Consider the following 24,497-nt stretch of genomic DNA (forward strand, 5'->3'; position numbering starts at 1 on the left):
CACCATGGGCGCAAATCTGTCTTCAATTTTGGGAGAAGGGGGTTAAGACCGTTCCCATAACTTTTTTTTTTTTTTTAAGCGATGTTCAAAATATTTATGAAGTTGAAAAACAATACTGTGGAGAATCAGGGGAACAGAATTGCCTTCAAACATTGGGAGGCTGGCAGGTTTGAGGCTTATTCTGAGGGGAAGAGGGTCATATATTACGGTAGATGAATCTGATTTCAGAGGTGAACCTGTTATATATTATACAGCAAGGGATATCAATTTCATCTCACTTTCCTTTGTGGCAGTGGGACACAAATCACATTTCTCCCCGAAAAAAATTTCAAATCGGATTATTGGGGGGAGGCAGTTCCTCCTAGTTCCAAGATTGGGGAGATATGTCCCTCTCATACCCCGGGATTTGCACTAGTGGTTTACACAGTGAGGATTCCCTAATTTCGGAAATCCCAACACAATGTGTATTACTTATTTTATCAAACCAGAGACATCATTTAGGACGGAATGGGGCAAATTGCTCCTCCTGAGATTCATATATATTTATATAGGCCTATTTTAATCAATTTTAATCAATAGCATTATAATGAAAAACACAAAATTCTACTTAGACTATATCGGCGGAAAATCCTTGCTCTCAGTCCCCTTCCGCCCCCCCCCCAAAAAAAATGGAAATGACGCTTCTTACCAAACGTTAATGAAAGCAAAATATCATGCTGAACATAGTTTACTTATTTTACGAGGAAGTAAGAAATCTTTTAGTTGAATAAGTTCAAGAAAAATATTGAAACGAGGAAAGAATAGGTGAAGGTAGTAACAGACGGTGCAAGCATATTGAACTTTGCATACAGCAAGCTGGAGAAGAAGTAGTAGGTTACCGCGAACACAAAACGGCTAAGAAATTATGAGTTAGAGCAGTGGTTCTCAACCTGATTTCTATCACGACCCCCATTTTATCACATCCTCTTGCTAGACCCTATAATTTCTGTTTTGTACTAAGCTTCTGTGGAATTTTTAGTAGTCTATATCTATTGCGGAGATCCAATAGGTAGATATGCAGTTCTCTTTAGCTTCTTATCGTACTTCTTTCATTTAAATTGATTTTTAAACAACTCTGCACCTGTTGAAAATGTTTAGTAGATCTATTTTTTTGTTGTTCTTAACAGTATGTACAAAAATACAAATATGCCTATCAGAACGAAATTCAAAATAATATTTAGCTAAAAATATTTTCCGCTTATCTTCGCGACACCATAAAACCCTCTCACGACATCCGTAGGAGTCACGACCTCCAGGTTGAGAAACTCTGGGTTATAGAATAGATGTTGCAGAAAATGAGGGAAAGGAAGACGTGGAAATAGGTCGACACAGAAGAGAGCAGAATGATGTACAGGAAGTTAAACAATGAGATACGAAGGGAAACAAACAGAACGAGGGAAGAGTTTTACAAAATAAAATGCAAGGACATAGAAGAATTAGAAAGAGTTGGGAAATATGAGGAAATGTACAAGGAGGCGAAATCTATGAAACTTCCGATATAACACGGGCGTATATCAATGGCAGTAAAAATTAAAAATGGGAAGGCAATCAGTGAGAGAAGTGAAGTCTTAGGAAGGTGGAAAAAATATATTAAGGAGTTATATGACAGTAGGGATAGATCTTGTGGTCTAGATCAGCGTTTCCAACCGGTGTGCCGTGAATGAGCCGCTGGTGTGCCGCGAGGAATCGAAATAAAATTACTATTTTTTTAGAATCAAATTGCAAAACGTAGGGAAAAATGTATATTTGTATTTTACAATAACTATGAACGTCTACTATGAATCTACAATTTTAAGTTTCATACCGTGTTACTATTCTGTACATTTCTAACGTTGAAAAAAGTATTTGTTATCATTGTTATGACCATTATTGCTTCTTTATTGTTACAGACTATTTCGTAACTTAAAAATTTAAAATATCATCCAACCGTTTCGAAAAATGACCTACATTTGTGTTTTAAAAGTAAAAGAGATTTGTTTGTTCGTTCGTTATTTAGTGATCTTCCTTCTTAGAAAAAGGTTGGATACAGTTTTTTTTTTAAAAAAAAGAAAGGTATTTTTAAAAACCTAAGTCCAGTATTTCATTGCAATTGTTTTCTATTCTTAAATTAGAATGAAAAATAAGCATAATGATTTATCACGAGGAAAAATCAGTGATAGAGCTTTCTTCTCTGTGAGAAGGACACAGAAAAAATGCCACTGTGTTTTATATTTACAAATATGATAATAACGTCTATAACTGTGCCGCGAGAATCCAAGTAACACCCATACTGTGCCGCAAGTTGAAAAAGGTTGGGAAACGCTGGTCTAGATGTTAAAGTAGAAAGGCAACCAGTATAGATAATACAACAATCGAATTCATTAAGAATATAGGACACAAAGGCAAAAAAGAATTATTCCGACTCTGCAATGAAATATATGGAACAGGAGAATGAGCAAAAAATATTTCCTGTAGACGATCATGATACCGATGGCTAGGAAATCGAATCCAGAGAGATGTGAGGATTGTAGAACTGTTAGTCTCACATTGTATGCAGCACTGAACAGATGGATGTATGAAAGAACAAGCGAAAAGGTTGAGGTGAAACAGTTCGGGTTCAGGAGAGATAAGGACAGAGAGGATGCAATTGAATTATTAAGGGTGATCAGTGAAAGGTTTATAAAAAAGGGAAAGAAATGAAATGAATTCTTTGAGTTTTACGTCCCACGGTTATGCCGGTTATGCTAAAGGAGACGGTGACGATGCGTAATGAATGAAATGGTGGAATGAAGAAAGTGGGAGGGAACGGGAGAACTCCGAGAAAACCCACGCACACGGTGTTTGTCCACCATAAAGTTCACTTGGCGGGGCTGGGATCGAACCCGGGACCCCAAGCACCAGAGGTGAACGCTTTACCACTGAGCTCCCGCGGCCCCGGGAAAGAAATGAGTGTTGTATTTGAATCGGTGACTGGAAAAAACAGTACGAGTCCAAAAAACGCATTTTGAGATATTTGTAAAAATAACTTTTGTTTGCAAATGTCATAAATATAGTCGATATTATGACAATGGAAACTTTTAAAACTGTTAGACTCTATACTAACTCATAAGATTGTCCGTATTTACCTAATTGTTTTTTAACATGTGCCAAACTTTTAAAGTAAAATATTAAGTATTGTGGGGCATGTACTGTTTTTCCACTCAATTTCACTTAATGAACTTTTCACTGTTAAGAATACAACTACAATATAGAAACAATATTTTATGAAAATAAATTAAACATCTTTGTTATTAAAGAAAGCAAAAGGAACAGTATTTATTAAACAAATCAATATCGGGGCACTCAAACACTTGAAAAATGTAAAAAAAAAAAAAAAAAAAAAAAAAAAAAAATTCAATAAACACAAAATGTTAAAAAAAAGTAGACGACTTTATCTTCATCGATTTTCCAAGTATATATTCCATTGTAGAACGGTAATGCTTCGTTAGCCACATACTTCATCAACTTGATGATGTCTTAAAGTTTCTTATCGTTTAATGCAACAGGTATTGTATAGGCTTGGTTTACTTGTGAAGTTCGGTTGGCATTGTTCTTAACCATCTTGAATGTTCTAGTGTTAAACCCGATGAAATCATATGTTTGAACATAACCTGACATGGCACTGTCATATTACAAACATGCTGTACGCAGATACAGTAAATTTCTCTTTATCGTCCTTACTTATTAATTTAATTGTTTTTTTAAATAGCTACTAAAAAAGTTTTGCTTTATTACAGTGATCATGACTGCATATTCCTGAGGGAGATGCATTCAATCATATTCCCGAGGGATATACGCTCAACCAGAAGCGCTAGCTGAAAGACGGATTATAGGTGAAAGAAACGGCAGTACTATAGTACTCGCGCCGAGTCGTGAAGCTTGGGTTTCAAACCAATCATAGAAATATTTTGCTTGAGCTCCAACACATCGGAAAACTTCGGTACAATTCGTGGAGCCGCTTCCCGAGCGCACACTTGGGGAAACGTCGAACAGCTGAAATTCACCGGCTATGTTGCCAAACTTTGAAGACATAGTAAATGAGTATATTAAAGAGGCATTTAAAAATTACCAATAATAACACTGCACAACAATAACTACTGTAACAACTATTCCAAAATGGTAACAGTAGCACAGATAGTAACAACGAAAATATAACGCAACAAAAAATAATTAACAAAACGGAACTTGGCGCCAATCCGACAACACTGTACTCTCGGGAGATGTTTTCCATGTAGCGCGAGAGACGACACTGACAAAATTTGATGGGTGGGGGTTGACGACTGGAACACACCCTCACGTTCTATTGGGTGGTGAAATCGGTAGATCTAGGTCAAGCTTCATGACTCGGCGCGAGTACTATAGTCCAGGACAGATACTGCTTTTTCACTCATTCAGCACCATGGCTAGCTGCTATTAGTGCTATAACGTGCGACGGCTTGGAAATTGTACTGTTCTTCATTACAACATGTGTTGCTTTCTACAGTTATCTCCAAATTGCTGATTTTGGACTAGTACTGCTTTTCCACACAGCGATTCATTTATTGATCTAGAAAAGGCTTTTGACCGCGTCAGTTGGATACTGTTGTTGGAAGTTCTAAAGAAGGTTGGGTTGGAATGGAAAGATCCAAGACTCATAAGAAACTTATATGCGAACCAACAAGTAACTGTTAGATTAGGGGAGGAAATGACAGACGAAAATGTAATTAGAACGGGAGTTCGACAGAAATACTGTCTCTCGCCAACATTATGCAATATCTATCTACATAGAAAAGATAGCTAAAAAGAACCTACATATTGAAGACGGCATTTCGGATGGATTTAGAATGATTAGATGTGTACGGTTTGAAGATAAGATGGCACTTGCTGCGTAATTTGAAAAGAAAATCAGTAAGATGTTAAAAAAACTTGAGGAAGCACTGTGAAGAATATGGGATGAAAATAAATGTTAGAAAGACAAAAGCCATGGTTATTAGAATGAAGGGGTCGGTGTCAAATATAGAAGCAGGAGGGGAGAAAATAGAACAGGTGACTAGTTTTTGATACCTGGATAGTATCATTAGTGATACTATGAGGTGTGAACGAGAAATAAAAGCAAGGATAGGAATAGAGGAAGAAGCTTTTAGTAGGAAGAAAAGTCTATTTTGTGGGACCTTGGGGGGCAGAAACATGAACATTACACAAAAGTGATTAAAAACAACTGGAAGCTTTTGAAATGTGGTTGTGGATAAGAATGGAGAGAATTAGTTGGATCGAGCGGTAAACGAGTGAGAGTGTTAGAAATGGTGACGGACAATAGAACAATTGAAGACTTTGGGGCAAGAACCCGTCAAGTCCAAAATGTGAAAGTGAAAAGGAGATAGTTTCACAAGAGTTTCTCTTCATCAGATTTTCTTCAAACTTGGAACCTATATACTACATCGAAAATAAATCGACACGCATTTTTTAGTTTCTTTTGGAAAATTTGTTAAGTGGGCAAAGAGCCCCTTTTCAAATAAAAGTCCTCTTGATTAAAATTGACATATTAAAGAAACGAAATTCTGTCGATGGAAAGATGGCTTCAAAGTAGGAAATACGGGTTTTGTCGTTTTTGCGAGAAAAGGGTTGCAGGGGGCAATGACCCCCTTCAAAATGACAAAGGACTCCGCACAATCGTTACGGAAAATGGATTTAGGTGGAATTGCTTGAAACCGTGATATCTTGTAGATATTGTGTTCTTAAGAAAACGTCTAATAGGCACAACCACAAATCACTGACCGTTTGGCCACTACAGGGCCACTTTTTTGAAAACAGCCAAAGATAACGGCATTCTGGATTTCGATTAAAATAACTAAAAGCGTGATATGTTGTAGATATTGTGATTCTGAGAAAAAGTCTTAGTGGGCATAATCACAAATCACTGATTGTTTGGTCAATACAGGGTCACTTTTCTTTAAAAAAAAAAATAATAATAAGCAGCCGTAGATAGTGATATTCTAGATTTCGATGAAAATGACTGAAGATGTGATATGTTGTAGATGTTGTGATCCTGAGAAAAAGTCTCAATAGGCACAATAACCAATCACTAACCGTTTGCCACTACAGGGTGGTTTTTGCAAACAGAAGGTAACGTTATTTTGGTGGAAATGCTTGAAACCGTGGTATGTTGAAGAGATTGTGACCCTGAGGAAAAGTCTTAATAGGCACAACTATCCATCACTGACCGTTTGGCCACTACGAGGCCATTTTTTGAAAGCAACCGAAGAGAGTGATGTTCTGGATTTCGGTGAAAATGACTGAGATTGTGATATGTTGTAGATATTATGATCCTTAGAAAAGATCTTAATGGCACAACCACTAATCACTGACAGTTTGGAAACTACGAATCCACTTTTTTGAAAGCAGCCGAGCCGAAGATAGTAATGTTCTGGATTTCGGTGAAAATGACAGAAATTTTGATATGTTGTAGATATTATGATCCTGAGAAAAGATCTTAATGGGCACAACCACTAATCACTGACTGTTTATAAACTACGAACCCACTTTTTTGAAAGCAGACGAGCTGAAGATAGTAATATTCTGGATTTCGGTCAAAATGACAGAAACCGTAATATGTTGTAGATATGACATCCTGAGAAAGAGTGTCAATGAACAGAACCACAAATCACTAATCGTTTGGTCACTACAGAGCTACTTTCTTGAAAACAGCCGAGTATAACGATGTTCTGGATTTCGGTAAGATTGAGTAAAACTAAAATATGTTGAAGATTTTCTCATTATGAGAAAATGTCTTAATGGACCCAATCATCGAAAGCTAATGTTATTCTGGATTTCGGTGGAATTTCTTGAAACCTTGATATGTTGAAGTTATTGCGATCATGAGAAAAAAATCTCAATTTGCACAACCATCCATCACTGATCGTTTGGCCACTACGGGGCCACTTAAAAAAAAAAAAAAAAGCTCAAAGTAACGGAATTCTGGATTTCGGTGGAATTGGTTGAAACCGTGATATGTTGTAGATATTCTGATCCTGAGAAAAAGTCTCAAGAAGCATAACCACCTATCACTGACCGCTTGGCCACTACAGGTCCAGATTTTTTAAAACAGCCGGTTATAACGATATTTTTGATTTCGGTGTAAATGAATGAAACTGTGATATGTTGTAGATGTCGTGATCCTGAGAAAAATTGTCTAGGGCTTTCCACGGTTTTCCTTCGTTCCGCAAGATGAACATCTGAATGTTGTCTATGCTTAAATGGTGTTGGCCGCTACTATCCCCATCCATTTTCCGGGTTGTGGGATAGGACTTTTCTGGGTTTCATACAATTCTACTAAAATTTCAGAGCTTGATTACCTTCTGCTGTTTAAAAAAATATGGGCCCGTAGTTGCAAAATGGTCACTGATTGGTGGCTGTGTCCATTGAGACCTTTTCTCAGCACAATATCTACAACATATAACAGTTTCAAGCAATTACACCGAAATCCAGAATATCGTTACCTCCTGCTCGTTAAGAAAAAAAAAAAAGTGGTCCTATAGTGGCCAAACGGTCAGTGATAGGTGGTTGTGCTTCTTGAGACTTTTTCTCAGGATCAGAATATCTACAACATATCACGGTTTCAACCAATTCTACCGAAATCCAGATTACCGTTACCTTGAGTTCCTCATTTTTCGGTGGCTCAGTGGTAGAGCGTTCACCTCTGGTGTTTGGGGTCCCGGGTTCGATCCCAGCCTCTGCCAAGTGAACTTTGTGGTGGACAAACACCGTGTGCGTGGGTTTTCTCGGGGTTCTCCCGTTTCCTGCCACTTTCTTCATTTCACTCATCATCACCGTCTCCTTTAGCCTAACCGGCATAACCGTGGAACGTAAAACTCAAAGATTTCATTTCATTTTTCATTTTTCTTCTTTTTTTAAAGTGTCCTGTAGTGTCCAAACGATCAATGATGGATGGTTGTGCAAATTGAGATTTTTTCTCAGGATCACAATAACTTCAACATATCAAGGTTTCAAGCAATTCCATCGAAATCCAGAATAACGTTAGTTTCTGCTGTTTTAAAAAATGTGGCCATGTAGTGGCCAAACGGTTAGTGATTGGTGGTTGTGCTTATTGAGACTTTTTCTCAGGATCACAACATCTACAACATATGGCAGTTTCAGTCATTTTCATCGAAATCCAGAATATCACTATCTACGGCTGCTTTCAAAAAAGTGGGCTCATAGTGGCCAAACAATCAGTGATTGGTGGTTATGCCTATTCACACTTTTTCTCAGAATCACAATATCTACAAAGTATTACGGTTTCAGTCATTTTTACCAAAATCTAGAAAGTTGTTATCTTCGACTGTTTTCAAAAAAGTGGTCCTGTAGTGGCCAAACGGTCAGTGATAAGTGGTTGTGCTCATTGAGACTTTTTTCTCAAGAACATCATATCTACAACATATCACGGTTTCAAGCAATTCCAGCGAAATCCAGTTTCCGTAACCATTGTGCGGAGTCCTTTGTCATTTCGAAGGGGGCATTGCCCCTGCAACCCTTTTCTCGCAAAAACGACAAAACCCGTGTTTCCTACTTTGAAGTCATTTTTGCATCGGCAGAGTTTCGTTTCTTTAAAATGACCCTTTTAATCAAGAGGACCCTTTTTTTTGAAAAGGAACCCTTTGCCCCCTTAATCTATTTTCCGAAAGAAACAAAAAATACGTGTCGATTTATTTTCGGTCTAGTATATAGGTGCCAAGTTTGAAGATAATCGGATGAAGAGAAACCCTTGTAAAACTATCTCCTTTTCACTTTCACATTTTGGACTTGACGGGTTCTTGCCCCAAAGTCTTCAATCTTAAACATTATTGAGAAGAAGAGAAACTAAATGGGGCATTGGTTAAAAAGGAATTGTATCAAGAGGGACGTGGAGGCTGGAAAGAGAGAGGAGGCGAAGGTTGCTACAATTGATATTAAAATAGAAAAATTGTAGGGCAGACGAAGAAGTTAGCGGAAGACCGTGGAACATGGAAGCTCCTGAGCTGTGGCAAGTGACCTGCCAATATGGCAGAATACCTATGATGATGATGATGTGATATACTTATAAAAATTATTATTATTATTATTATTATTATTATTATTATTATTATTATTATTATTATTATTATTATTATTATTATTATTATTATTATTATTATTATTATTATTAGTTGCTACTACAAATCAAAATATTGTTTTTGTGAATACTAATATTGATGCAGTGTAAATTTGTTTGAATTCTGAGTGATTAAAAAAAACAAAAAAGAAAAAACGTGCACTATGAATTTTCATTGTGCATGTGTTGTTACCTAAGTATCATGAGAATTTTTGATAAAATTTTGCTATTAACAATGTCTCGGTTGGGAGCTTCAGAAATCTGGCAAGTCTAACTATGTCTATTCAGTGGTGCTATTCTAATCTTTTAACAACCGGTTCTTTGTCTCTCTTTCTCTCTCTCTGTTGTATATATATTTATTTATATAGGGTGTTAATGAACTATACCGACAAACTTGGTGATTTCTCACAGCAAAATAAGAGAAAAAGTTCATATGGACATATGGCGAAAAGTGCATAGTTTCAGAGTTAAGGCTATCCAAAATCGCGAAAAAGCTAAATTTCAATAGGCCCTATTTCGAATTCCAGAAACTGTGGATGGTGGTTCTCATCAGTGTAAAGGAAGCCTAGCATACACAATCCAAAAGTGCATATTTGATCAATTGTCAATCGATGTAGAGTGTATTCCCCACCCAACACAAGTACATACTGGTCATGTGTAAAGAATGTTCCTCGAGGTACATTGGAATGTACATGATAGGTACGTGAATAGAGCAATCATGTGAAATACACATGTAAGGAATAAGGTTACTTCCGCCCAAAAGTACGTGCATGACACATACCGAGGAATGTATCTATTATGTGTATATCACGTACCGTGTATGTACTTGACACATTTACTTGGCATGTGCCAGGAATGTACAAGGCATGTCAGTAATGTTCCTTAGGGCAGTGCTATTCAACCGGGGGTACGCGTACCTCTGGGGATACGTAATCCGAAAATAAGCATATTTTGAAATTTCCCATGTTAATTTTTTTGGGAATGTGCACTTTATCCCCCTGTAAATAGTCTTTTGATTTGTACACTGATTGTCCGTTTGCTGGTTCTCTATTTGTCCCTCATTTACACATGAGGGACATTGGCTCTTTGGAAATTTTGTGACTAACGACGTTCTCAAAATGGCCAGATCTAGTCACAAATGGCTAAATTGGCAACCCTAGTCGCAATACGAAGCAACTTACGCGCAACCAGGCCATGGTACATGGGGTATGTGCCATTCACATTCCTCATATTCCAGTGAAGCATGTAAAAGTACCTTACAAGTGTCAGAAATTCCTCGAAAGGCACGTACCTAGCGACACATGCTATGCATATGAAATGTACAGTTCTCAAGTACCAGGTACGTAAACGATACATATGGAACTTAAATGGCACGTTCCTAGAATGTACCTGGTTGGGTGGGTCCCTACAGGGTGTAATTCTCAGATATGTTTTCAATAGAGTTTTCAGATATAACCTACCCTGATTTCAAGAAGGGTCTAAAATAAGCAGGACGTAAACCTTGACAACAATGGACATGCAATGCCTCGGAGGAAGGCGGAAGTGTTAGGAACAGGCAGCTCCATGTTTCTTTGTGTTCGGAATAATGTGTGATGGTATTATTTCGTCACGGTATATATATCACGTTTTCTTCACTTATAAGCGTGAAAGAAAACGTCGCAGCATGCGTTTTCCCGAGTACGAGAGACTGTGCTGCTGACGATCCTTAACACTTCCGACAGCAAAGGATTCCGCGTTCACTGCTATCAAGCCTTATCGTGTGCCTACTTTGGACCAATCATAAAGTCAGAGCATATCTCAAAATTCGGTTGATGGCATGTCTGGGAATTTCACCCTGCATCGAATAATCTGTACACCCATTGCACATTAATGAAATATACATTTTCGGATTGCGTATGCGTGACTTCCTTTACGTTGATAAGGACCACCATCCACAGTTTCTCGAATTCGAAATAGAGCCTCTTGAAATTTAGCTTTTTCGCGATTTTGGACAGCCCTAGCTCTGAAACACTTTTCGCCATAAGTTCATATGAACCTTTTCTCTTGACAAGCAATCGATCGAGATATCGACGAAAATGTCACTTTATTTTGTACACATTACTTCGAAGGTATCGAGAACTAATGCAGACATTGGAGTCATCGAAAAACGTCTTGCAGACTGGTAGCACACGTAATAGGCATTAAGGACCTTTCACATATTACGTGACGCTGTTTTTGATCAATTTTACCCCCTCCCTCTCCCTTGTCACACTTCGTAATGCAAGGCTGAACCCCCCCTTTGTTTCATAACGCTTTTTGATTTTTGTTTTTTCACCAGTTTTGCTTATTTTGGAGGTTATCACACACACACAAATAATAATAATAATAATAATAATAATAATAATAATAATGGCAGAACTTTTTTATAGCAAGACTATCCATGGCTTTGGATTGATTATTTTAACAAAAGAAACACTGACCAAAGCTTAAAACCCACTGTATTTTAAATTATAATATGTAATGGTTTGGGATATCTAACATATCCTTCTTCAGACACTATCGAACATCAGAACTTTTCATTACAAAATGCTTGTATTTTGAATATATTTGTAGTGTTTTTTCGCCAACAAATCAAAGTATTAGAAAATTGTAGTACTCTAATAATATTTTAACCCCATAAGGTTTTTAATTAACCAGTATTAATTCTTCGAAAATATTATTTCACGAAGGAATTTCTTCTGTTTCATATACGAAAACCCTTGGAAGAATAAAGTGGGTAATGACTCAAATCAAAAGTTTTAAATCATATTCTCAGAAATAGCGATACGAGTGGGAACGCGAGGGCATTTTTAAGCGGTAGTTACGACTGCTAACAACTAACTCCAGAAAAGTGTGTACCGCAAATGCATTCCGGCGATAGCCACAAAACAGACCTTTATTGTATTGTAATACATGCAGGGTTCGTCACCAGTCATGCTGGTGTCTAGTAGCGTCTTCAAAGCCCTTATGCATGATTCAATTTATACAGTTGTATATTCTCAATTTTCCAAAACAATATAAATATTTATTTACAAAAATGAAAGGAAATGAATAAAATTATTTGTTTAAAAAATTGCATATAAACCTGAGAATAAAAATAAAGATCAGGGAAAAAAGCACGTTACTAACTAAAACATTAACCCCCTCCTCCCTCGTGTCATACTTCGTAACGTAAGACCGAACCTCCACTCCCCTTTGCCGCGTTACGTAATATGTGGACGACCCCTTAGATACGTATCACATTCATTACACTCACAGATCCCAGTATCCCGGACCAAATTCCGGAATTCATCTTCAAATTTCTGTCTGCCCATTGAATTGAAAGAATTGAAAGTTGTTTGTTTTCACAACAATACAAACGAGAGGGAAAAGTACAGAGGTGTTTTCACTAATTTGTTTGGCTTCTTTCTTTCCCTCTTGGTTAGATCATGCGTGTTGTGTTTATGTCTGAGTATAACAAACGGTTCTGCGAATTCGAAATATTATAAAACCGATTCTAGCGAACCGGCTTAATAGCACCACTGTGCTTATTTTAATTTTATATTGGCATGTGTTTTTCTAGTGAAGTACAATATTTGTTTGTTCTCCCCTCTTTCAATATGTTATAAAATATTAGGGGGCGTATATTTTTTTTTGTGCATATGGTCAAAGTTGAATGTACTCATTGTACCGTAGAAAATATTTTCAAGCTGATATGAATACAATGAAGTATGTTTGTTGGGGTGTTTTTTTATCAGAGAAAACGGAGACTGAATCAGTATTGCAGTGAGAGTTGAAGAAGTCCAATTTCAGCAGAGTCGGGAGTAAATTTATTCATCTGATCCTCTGGATGTCCAATAGATGGCAGCATATTAACAAGAGAACAAAAATAAAATTTTGCCAGCTTAGTGAAGAGTATTTTCATATTGCAACATAATGCAACATTTCTATATTAGCTTTATTTAAAACAATAGAAATTTTACTCAGTTTATATTTTTCTGATAATGTTTATAAGAACCTTCGGTCGCAAGCGTTTTTGCTAGCGACAACCGCAATAGCGTGGCTATTGTGCTCTTTGGAAATCTTCGTTTTCCATATCCCGGAGACTTTTCTGCATCATTCCTACGAGCTCTGCTCTCCAGACTGATCAAGCCAAGAGTGTGCAGTGCTACGGGCCTGTCCGGAAACTTCCTCCTACCTTGGCGGCTATCCGAACGGGTCACCTCATCTACATAATTTTTCATCACATCATTGTACTGTACACTAATTTCGTTCTTTAACCCGTCAGGTCAAAGCCCAGTGTCACCTGTACTTTAAAGGCGTCTTCTTGTTCACCAAATCGTCCACCACAGGGTCCTAGTGAATCACAGTAGCACCAGCTACTTACCTATGTATGTTGCATCACCACACAAGAAAGTTTCGAAGTCAACGTATTGTATATATCATAAGGGTGTTTTCTGAAACTTTGCGTTATAACTCTCCTATTTGAGCTATTTGGTCCTTTTTTCTTCGAGTTTAGAGGCATTGTAGAACACGTTACGTGTGGTTTCACCCCTTTCCTGCGTCGAGACATAGGTGGTGATGACGTCATAACTTTAAAAAATAGTCTATATTTTTTGTTAGGCCTATTTTCAATATTTTTTGGCGGGTTTACTTTTGCACCTAGAAGATTGAAATTTTGCACAAACATTCAGTTCACCAAGTAGTATTTAGTAGAGTTTTTCAGATCTCTGCGTTAGCACAGGGGGTCGAGAGGGGCAAAAAGTTTAAAAAGGAATATTTTAACCAAAAAATCCCTTTCTTTGCGATCTTCTCGCCTGAGATACATGATGGAGACATATGAAGGGTACCGTTTGAAAGGCAGTTTTATTCTGAAGAGAATGATGGACGAACTATGATTCTAGGATGAATATGGATATTTCAGGAAATATTTTACCCGAGATCAGGATCTTTTGCGGTAATCTGGGGCATTGCGGGGATTATTGATAAATATTTTCCCGTCCTTACTATTCAAGAAAGAAGTTTGAAATTTGGTACACACATTCAGTCCACCGAGTAGTACTTACCACATTTTTTTCAGATCTCTACGTTCATACAGGGCCGTTCCAGAGGGGCCCAAAGTGTGACAAAAAATCCACTGAAATTTCCCTTTTTCCTCATTTTTCCCTCTCCTGGTATATATGGTATGGGCATGTAAATGGTACCATTTGAAAGCAATGCTCTGAAGAGAATGAGGTATGAAACATGATCCTAGGACAAATAGTGACGATGCAATAGCTGCTTGACTGAAAGTCTAAAAAATACCCCATAAACCCAAGATCTTAAAAGGGATATTCTTCTAGAAAGTAACATAGAACATGTTCATCTAAATTCTTCAGTATTTCACGCAAAGAGAATAACTATGTGACAAAATAAACGGTCACTAAATTATATCTATAGTTCCAACCACAACCAATGGAAATAATCTGATTTCCCTGCAGAAAATACATACTCTGATTCAAATGCGAAAGCTTTTTGTGAAGATTACAACAATGAAATAGTTTCTAAAGTAATATGATGACAGATTTATCGTATCGAAATTATTGAATTATAGACACCAAAGAATCAGGCGAAGGAAAGAAAGTAACGAAAAAATCAGTAATAAGAATTGTGTTTACTGCTTTGCGACATAATCAAGTAGTTGGGTACCGAGTTGCCACGCGGCAGATAAAGATCTTAATCTTATCTCCCCTCTCTATGTTTTTTTTTATATTTGGCTTTGCAATTCGATTTAAAAAATATTGCAAAACGGTTGAAAACTTCACACGCATGTGAGATATTGTCAACTATTAACATCAAACTAATGGTATCAAATTAAAGTAATACCTAGAGGCAGTAAGAAGAAAAGTAAGAAAATAAGAAGAAAATGAAGAAAAATAAGAAAATAAGAAGAAAATGAAGAAAAATAAGAAAATAACAAGAAAATGAAGAAAAATAAGAAAATAAGAAGAAAATGAAGAAAAATAAGAAAATAAGAAGAAAATGAAGAAAAATAAGAAAATAACAAGAAAATGAAGAAAAATAAGAAAATAAGAAGAAAATGAAGAAAAGTAAGAAAAGAAGAAAATGAAGAAAAATAAGAAAATAACAAGAAAATGAAGAAAAATAAGAAAATAAGAAGAAAATGAAGAAAAATAAGAAAATAAGAAGAAAATGAAGAAAAATAAGAAAATAAGAAGAAAATGAAGAAAAATAAGAAAATAACAAGAAAATGAAGAAAAGTAAGAAAATAAGAAGAAAATGAAGAAAAATAAGAAAATAAGAAGAAAATGAAGAAAAATAAGAAAATAACAAGAAAATGAAGAAAAATAAGAAGAAAATGAAGAAAAATAAGAAAATAAGAAGAAAATGAAGAAAAATAAGAAAATAAGAAGAAAATGAAGAAAAGTAAGAAAATAAGAAAAAAATGAAGAAAAATAAGAAAATATGAAAATCGAAAGTCCAAAATATGAAGATATATGACATTTTAATTATATACAGGGTGTATCAAAAGATACTTTACAACTTTGAAAACTCATTTTGATTGATTCATTTATCTCACAGACATGGTTTTAGTGTAATTTTGTAGTAAAATATATCAAGTTTTTTTTTTCAAAATTTCGAGACGACACGAGACGAGACCGAGACTACCATCCCTAAATGAAACAAGGAAAACTGAAATTTTCGATTATATCCTTTACGCAGATGAAGGCAGATAGTAATTGCACTTATTTATTTATTTGTGAATAACACAACAGGCATAAGCCTAATTATAGTGTTGGTGTATAAATAAATTTACAATAATTTTCTTAAACATAACGATGGAAGATTTAATAATAGAATGAGAAACTGGAAGAAACAAAATCACGAAGAAACCTAGAGACGAGAGATGTCCAAATGTCGCGAGTTCGGGTTTCGCGCTTAGCCCGGCTCCAGCTCAAGAATTGAGCGCGATCCTCAATTAAATAAGTGAACTCGTGCCCAGTTAAGTGAGGCGAATATCAGGGATCGTGACCATTTGAGGTTTGTGAGCTCAATTCCCAAATAAGCTTAGTACTTGCGAGTCCGAGACCTATCTAAATAGTTGAGTGCCAGACTAAGGCAAAGTTAAATAAGTTAGGGTGAGCCCAACTAAATGTAGTTAGCCGTAGTGCAAGTGAGCGTGAGCCCAATTTAGATAAGTGAACGTGAGTCCCATTAAACCATGTAAGACCAACCAAGAGCAATACAAAATGGCCATCGCTGCAACACACTACTCAATAAACCAGTCAATATTTATGAGCTCCAAAATTATTACATCAGCTTTCTTCTTTTTTGGGGGGAGGGGGTTAGGAGGAGCGGATTGGCAGAGGCATTTTGGGGAGACAGCTATTTTTTCATGTCCGAATAGGATATTTTTATATTATTTGAGCTACATTACAATAATAGATGTCTGGTGGCCTGAGTGAAACAGGCGTAGTCACCAAAAGAACGCTCTTCATCTCTGTGGTGTTGTCACTGTTTATGAGATGGCCTTCGTTTTTGTCTAGTCGGTCGTACAAACTTAGTCGTATAACATGATAGACTCTAATTGATTTGAGTCGAATCACCCAAATATCTCTCAATAACTTCTCTTCCAAAGACGCCACTGCTAGATATTGCATACCGTTGGAAAGGCTATATCATCATCGTTGAAAGCCGCTATGTCTTACCTCTGTAGAATAACTACAGGGGGAGGAATATGCAATTTAAAGTCAAAAATGGTTCACAATCTGTAGCTCTCAAATCGTTGAGATTAGGACCCATGTTCATATGAACTTTTTTTTTTTTTTTTGGCTTATTTTCCGAAGTATTGCCGCTTCCTCCTGGGACACCCTGTCTATATCATCTTTGGACTTTTTTTTCTTAAGCTTAATAATATTGTTGAATTAAATACAAATTAAGTTTAAATTGAAACAGATAAATAAGATGAATTGTTTTTTTATTTAATTATTGTTAAAATTAACAATATTGCACAACAGCAATCTTCACCAGATGGAACACATCACATCAGCAGCTAACCTCTCCTCAAAGTTCTTCCTAATCGTAGCACATTTACAAAATAGTAGTGGTGGAAATACCGCTTGGGGCTACAAGGGTGCTGGGAGCAGCGGCGTAGGCGAGAGGAGCAGCGGCAATTGCAGCTGGAGCAGCGGCGTAGGCAAGAGGACCAGCAGCAATGGCAGCTGGAGCAGCGGCGTAGGCAAGAGGAGCAGCAGCAATGGCAGCTGGAGCGGCGATGGCTGGAGCAGCGTAGGCGTTATAGGTGGAGATGCCTGGGCTGGAAACGGAGGCTACAGCTGCAGCTGGGGCGGCAGCAAGGATGGCGCCTGGGGCAGCAGCGGCATAAGCCAAGAGAGCAGCGAGTACGACCTATAAGAAGAAAGAATAGAGATTGTTATAGTAATCAATTGTAGACAAGTACAAAACAAGATTTTGAAACTTAATACACTTTAATTATTGTACATATGATATATTTCTATTGTCAGTAAATCAATGAGGATGTGGAAAAGAATAGAGAAATAAAGCAGAGCTGAATGGGAAACTAACAAGGAGATATTGATAATAGTAGGGGAGAACATAACTTTTAATCGAGTTAAAGAAGAGAAAGAGAATCTGCTTGAGACATAGACTGAGAAAAACTTATGTCATGTAGAAACGTGATAGAAGGAGTGTTGGAAGGAAAAAGAGGAAGAGACGAGAGACTGCTACAATTGAGGGACTATGTTAAAACAGAAAATTGGTGCTTCAAAGCGAAGAGGTTACGTGAGGACTGTGATATTTAGTAGTTAGCTTTTTTAAAATTAGTTCCGTTTTATCAATTTGTTCTTATGCATCTTTTAAACATTGCACTGTAAAATATTACTGATATTTCAGTGGCTGCTCTTAAGGGACGTCATACGCCTAAAAACTTAAGTTTTATTGCACAAACTAAGGGAAGAAAGTTTCTCTAATCTATTAATTCTTGTACGGCTTTCTGAAACTGCACGATGCTTTCTCTCCTGAGATGAAATTTATTACTTTACAGCATTTTATTTTACCGATGTGACTTCCCTTAAAAGCCGCCAGTGTTAATATTATTCCTAGCAGCTCAACAAATATAATGTCAATAGAGGCTGCTTCCTTTGTAACATTCAGCAAAGTTGAAATTTAAATTCTTTATCTTAATGTGTTTATTCGCCATAAGATCGAAAAGTTATGCTTGGATATAACAGTTATAAAATATGAAAAATGTATCAAGTGACATTCTTTGTACGGTCTTGTTATAAAAAAGAAAATCTCGGCCACACAACCATGAGTAGGAATTTCAAATAATTGGTCTCTAAAAAATAAAGATCCCAATTGCTCTAAGAAAATCAACATTTCTTTAATCCCAAATGTGTATAATTCCATTTCAAAGCGAAGATTATAGAATACAAAGCTTTTCAAAGACAGATGGGTGTCCAGGTTTCTTTGAACACCATTGTACTTGTTGGTTGGTGCACAGATTCATTCGTAAAATCCCGCTTCAGATCCAAATTACATGATTTTTCTCTGAAGTTCAAGGGCGGAATTTCAAGTCTCTCGGAATAAGCGATGTAGGACTACTGTCTCTCGATAAGCTGTTGGACCATGTCTCATATAGCTTCGCTGCTGAAAGAGGCGTTAACCTCCAGTCCAAGCGAGCAATCGCGATAAGGAACGCACTTCTCGGCAAATCGCACTACATTTATCTTTCTTTTTCTTAAAAAAATATATTTCTGTATTTATTTATTTTAAGTATTAATTCAGACAGGTAAACATTTTTATAAAATTTACCTTCATGAAGTTTGACCGGGAAGACATGAGGCTTAGGTCGAAGGATTAATGGAAGCATGAGGTTAAACTTGAATAAGATTAAGCTGTCATGGAGTTGTTTCAGATTGAGTGCTAATCAGGGCCGTGCCGTGGAAAATCAGCGCCCGGGGCGAGAGTATACAACGGCGCCCCATACATATATTCCAAACATTTTTCCTATCTTTTTCCTTTTTTCTTCCGAATTTTTCGCTCCCCTTACTTCGGCGCCCGGGGCTGTTGCCCCGCTCGCCCTCCCCACGGCACGGCCGTGGTGCTAATGAAGCCAGTGAAGGTGAAGATCAGTGAAGATTAGGTTATGTCCATCCAGGAATCAGATCAACCACTTCATAAAATTGAAACTAAAATTACGAAAACGACATTTTTGGAGTAACAAAGTGTGTCAAATGATGTATATCGGTACTTCAATTTTTTGTTTAACGTACTTTTTTATTCAGTGATTTGTCTACAGCCCCAAAATGTTTGAAGCACCCCCAGTTATATATTACAGTAGAAGCACTTCCCGTGGGGGTGTTACATTCCAATCTACATGTTACATTTTACAACTCCCCGCCTACCGTCCATTTTAATTGCACTTCTTAATTTTAAAATTCTTTTCTTTTTTTCGTGTGTTCTATCTGTAATTTCTACGATCTTACTAAGTACACAGCAGGACTGGATCTACCATATGTGGAACAGGCGCATTTGAATGGGGCGGCAAAATTCGAGGGGCGGGAAAATCTGTCACAACGATATTATTTAAAATAAATATTTGTTGGTAGAAGCAGACTTCATGATGATGATAGTTAAATTAACTAAGCTGACCTGTTAAGAAGATTCATGAATCATGTTTAGGTCGCGTTAGTTTACAGTCACATCGACATTGGTAAAGCAAATGGTCAAATAAATCTCAGCATGAATTGCTTGATTGTTGTCAAATACAAGAACTTAATTTTCGAACAGTACCGAACATCTGTTCCATTTAGTTAGTTATCACAATTTTGATATGATAATAGTGTTGTCTTTGTCACAAACAAGGTGGAAACAAGTTTATTTTTTTAATTTTTTTTTAACAGATGTAGAAGAAAAATCAAGAAATAAAAATAAAAGAGCTAGTTGCACTGGAATTGCAAACTGATTTATTGAGATTGAAGCTCGATATTGAATTCTATAAAAAGGATTACCGTCTTTCCTCTGCAGGTGTGTTTGCTTAATCTTTCACTAACATGATAGATCATTATTTAAAAAAAAAAAAAAAAAAACAACTAGATTGTTTTTGCAGTATTTAGGCCCTTCTGAGTGCGAATGCTTTTTCCTCAACTTGGTTGTTTATGATGTAGTAGCATACACAAAATCGTGGCTTTTAAGATTTGTTCTTCTAGAGAAATGGGGGGAAGGGGGGAATGATGCCATTGCATGGGGTGGCAAATTGCTGGGCCGGTCGTGGTGCACAGTATGGTAAAACGTATCTTAATTTAAATATCATCTGCAAAATCTCTGTTTGCAGAAAGATACCATTTATTTCCTTCTCTCTTTTCCTCTTTTTTTTTTTTTTTTTTCTCTCGGAACCTCAAACCAAGTTACAAGGACTTATCCAATGCATATTATACTGACGAAGCTAAATTAAAGCTAATGCGGATTTGGTTTGTAGAAGGTCATCATTATGTTAAATCAGGAAAAGAGCTGCCGAAGTAGGGCGTTGCACGCTATAAGTAAACGACCTTGGGACTGGACTAGTCTGTAGATCTATCGGTATTTGGTGTAGTTTCATGCCGTTCTTGGTTAACAGTTAGAATTATATATACATAATAAATATGCTAGTCAGTTGACAGAAGTTTGTCCTCGAGATTACCTGTAAATGGAATGAATTCCGAGTTAGCACTGAACCAGTTTCGTACTCTTAATAAGTGTAACACAGGCCCGTAACTTGCGGGTGGCTAGGAGGGTTCAGCCCCCTGCGACCACATGAGCATCCCTTAAACTTTCAGTTGCTTGTTGGCATGTAAGTATGAAGGTGAGAATAACTCAAGTTACCCCTTCCTTTCCCTGCCTTATAGCGTTCTGGCTACGGGCTTGATGTAACGTTTGATTCATTGTAAGTTATCAATTTGTTTGCTTTTCATTGTTCTTTCCGACATTAAGGGCATATTGAATGTTTTTATAATGAAATTCGAGTTTAATTTGTTGCAGCTTTGCCCTATAGGGTAAAGAGACGAATATTACTTGGAACTGAGTACTATTGGTGCACTAATGATAAACAAAGGAAATGGAAAAATCCCAAGAAAATACAAAAACATATTATGTCTACGAAGAAGTGAAGTGACCCGGGATCGAACTAGGGATCCTTTGTACTAGATGTGAGTGCTTTGTTAGTGATCGACTTTCCAAGAATATACATGGAATGTAAATCTATTGTTTACAATGTGAACCGAATCACTTGTGTTTCCAATAGGAATCGAACCTAGGTTTTCTGCAACAGTCAATTACGCTACGTAAGAGCTCGATTCATTCAAGCATATGATTAATGGGTACGTTAGTTCTTTATCAAAATATGGAAATAGTTTTCGTGCTTAACTGTTTGTTAAAAGAGACTCCTAATTAAGTATTGCTTCATAGGCAAGTGGCGTGCACAAAGGGAAAGGAACAAGTTATCAGGTTTTAGCCTCTCCCTTACAAGCTATTATGGTAAAATATTAATTTCTTGTGTGAAGATATGGGCGAAAAATTGCACAGGTCTTGAAGTAATATGAATTTGGATGCTTGAAGCCACCCCCTCTTCCGTTGATGACATTCTGTGTCATTAAGGCAGGTCTGTCTGGTAATAACTTGTTCCCAATTTCACCACTGAATTTTTTAGTACAGAACTTAAAATAATATCTATAACAAAGTTTGTACATGCTTCTCTGAACGCCCGGAAGAAACTCTTTCCGTTATGATAGATTATTTTTCGAACATTTTCCCAAAACTTTTATATTTTCAGTATTAATTTTTAAAAAAAATTGTGCCATGCATAGGAAATGTAAAACCGAATCTGGATGTCTTGCTTCGGAATTCGAACCAAAAATAAGGTAACTAATAAAATTGGTAATTAATACAACAAGTATAGCGGACCTCACGTCAGCAAGTGTTCAACACACGAATGATATACGAATGGATAGATAGCAAATGAATACTTACCAGCTTGTACATTTTTGCTAGTTTCTGCTTGCCTATCCTCTGTGGAGACTGCAAGAAGTGTGTCGAAATCAGGACTCTGGTTTGCTTATATACCCCGCGAGATTAGAACAAGTCTCCGTAATAATACATTGAAATAAATGTACCACACCCATGGGAAGTGCTGCTAACTAATAGAAGAAGAAAAAAAAAAGAACATCGAAAAATGCTAGAGTGTAACTGGAAACTGTTCAATGGGCATTCTGAACTTGATTTCTGAGACAAGGCTTTGACCTTCAGCTATAAATCGCTACACCTTGCCATTGAATACCGCTAAAAGGAAAAAAACAATGGTGCGTGAGTAGACCAAAGGTTGTTGGTAACGTCTGGTGCACTTTTGCAAAGGACAAATTTGTTCTTTCTTTGCAATTAAGACATTGACATGCCTCAAAATATATATATTTTTAAAAGAAGTTTAACATAAATATATTATTAATTTGTTTTTACTTTATAAATCAACAACATTTTAAGCTCACAAGTTGGAACATAATTATTGTTTTCACTTCCAAAAAATTATCTTATTAGTTGCTTCGATTCATTTTAGGAATTAGAAACTAGAAGTATATCTTTGTAGTACAAAAGCGTCCATTGGATGTTAAAATAATGTCCACAGACAGTAGGGCCAACAGTATGAAACGAATTGGCCCAGTTTCAATTGGCCATTTTGCGGCCCATCATTTTTCCAACCAACTGAATTGCGAACGGAACCCTTACGAAAGAAATAAATGTAACTATTAGAAGTGCAAGGTCGGATCTCTTGGATAAATGGCAGCAAATTGTTGGTTGGCCAACATATATTTTAATTTATGTTGGATAAATGACTGCAAATTGTTGGTTGGACAATCTACACTTTAAACTACGTTGAATGAATGATGGCAAATTGTTGATTAACCAACATACACTTTAAATTACGTTGGATAAATGACGGCAAATTGTTGGTTGGTTAACATAAACTTTAAACTACGTTAGATAAATGAAAGCAAATCGTCAGTTGGCTAGTATACATTTTAAACTAAGTTGGAAAAATAGCAAATTGTAGATTGATTAACATATACTTTAAATTACGTTGGATAAATTATGGCAAATCGTTGATTGGCCAACATACACTAAACTATGTTGGATAAATTACGCAAATTATTGGTTGGCTAAGATAAACTTTAAATTACGTTGGGCAAACGTATTTTTCAACTTTATTTTTGGAATTGTTAGTTCCCAATCATTTCAACCTAATCTAGATAGGATCAAGCCCGTAGTTAGGGGTGTCCATGGTGACTGAGCCTCCGCTGCGACTACCTTGAGCCGCCTCCTGAAAATTTCAGTTGTTTGCTTATATTATATGTATGGATGAATATAAGATACGATTCCCAGTCCCGAATTTACATCATCTATACCCCTCAAATTGAATAGCTTTTTGTTAAAAGGGCGTATGTGCAATAAAAGAATTGTCGGGAAATGACAAAATCTGTTTTGTTATAAGATGGTTTGGTTTATCAAAAAAAAAGAAAGAAAAGAAAAGAAAAGAAAAGAAAAGAAAAGAAAAGAAAAGAAAAGAAAAAAACGAAAAGAAAGAAAAAAATGCCTTATATTTATAACACGTTTCAAGAAACACATGTCCTTTTATCACAAATCCTTACATCTACCTCTAAAATATTAATTTCTTTAAAAATACGCCCTTTTAATAGGAATCGATTCAATTGTTCAAAACTATAAATATCGTGGTTTTCTCCGAAACGTAATTTAGTATCATTCGTGTAATATTAAAAAAAGAAAAAAAACTACCGCTTTAATTAGTCTTTGATACTCTAATAGGAATAATCTACTCTTAGTAACTCACTTTAAGTGAATGTTTACGTATCAATTAATTAATTCTGATATTTCATCAAATATATAACTAATACTATAATTTTTGTAAGTTTTATTGAGTGTTCCGGCTGTTACTGCAAATTTTCATTAGGTGTCCCGGATTTTTAGTCTGAAAGACTAGGAGGCCTGATATAAGGTGGACTCGAGTTGTCTTCCCAATAGTACATCGCTCCCCAGTCTTAGTGTTCTAGTTACAGGCCTGAGTAAATCCTACTAAGTGTGTTACTAGTGCTCTTCATTGGGGTCTCTGGGTATGAATTGGACGTCAACTGGTGGATGTCATTGCTTATAGAGTGACGTACTTAAAAATTTGTAAAGTTAGGTTCAAGCGTCGTTTCAGATTTTACTTAGAGGAGCAAGACCTCCCTTGCCAATGTAAGTATTTTTCAAGGTTTTTGTTGGTATATTATAT

At 36.4% G+C, this 24,497-nt stretch overlaps 1 protein-coding gene across 1 annotated transcript; it reads right to left on the minus strand.

The window, feature by feature from the left end:
• Positions 1 to 17,121: 17,121 nt before the first annotated feature.
• On the minus strand, positions 17,122 to 22,322 carry LOC145684875 (uncharacterized). The gene is made up of 2 exons (XM_081757232.1): positions 22,187 to 22,322; positions 17,122 to 17,569 (listed from the first exon to the last, which is right to left on the minus strand). The coding sequence occupies exons 1-2, from the start codon at positions 22,196 to 22,198 to the stop codon at positions 17,252 to 17,254; spliced, it is 330 nt and encodes a 109-aa protein (XP_081613358.1). The 5' UTR covers positions 22,199 to 22,322; the 3' UTR covers positions 17,122 to 17,251.
• Between the last annotated feature and the right edge of the window lie 2,175 nt (positions 22,323 to 24,497).

This window comes from Thermobia domestica, chromosome 5 (assembly GCF_964235325.1).
Source record: "Thermobia domestica chromosome 5, izTheDome1.hap1.1, whole genome shotgun sequence".
In the NCBI taxonomy this organism is placed as follows: domain Eukaryota; kingdom Metazoa; phylum Arthropoda; class Insecta; order Zygentoma; family Lepismatidae; genus Thermobia; species Thermobia domestica.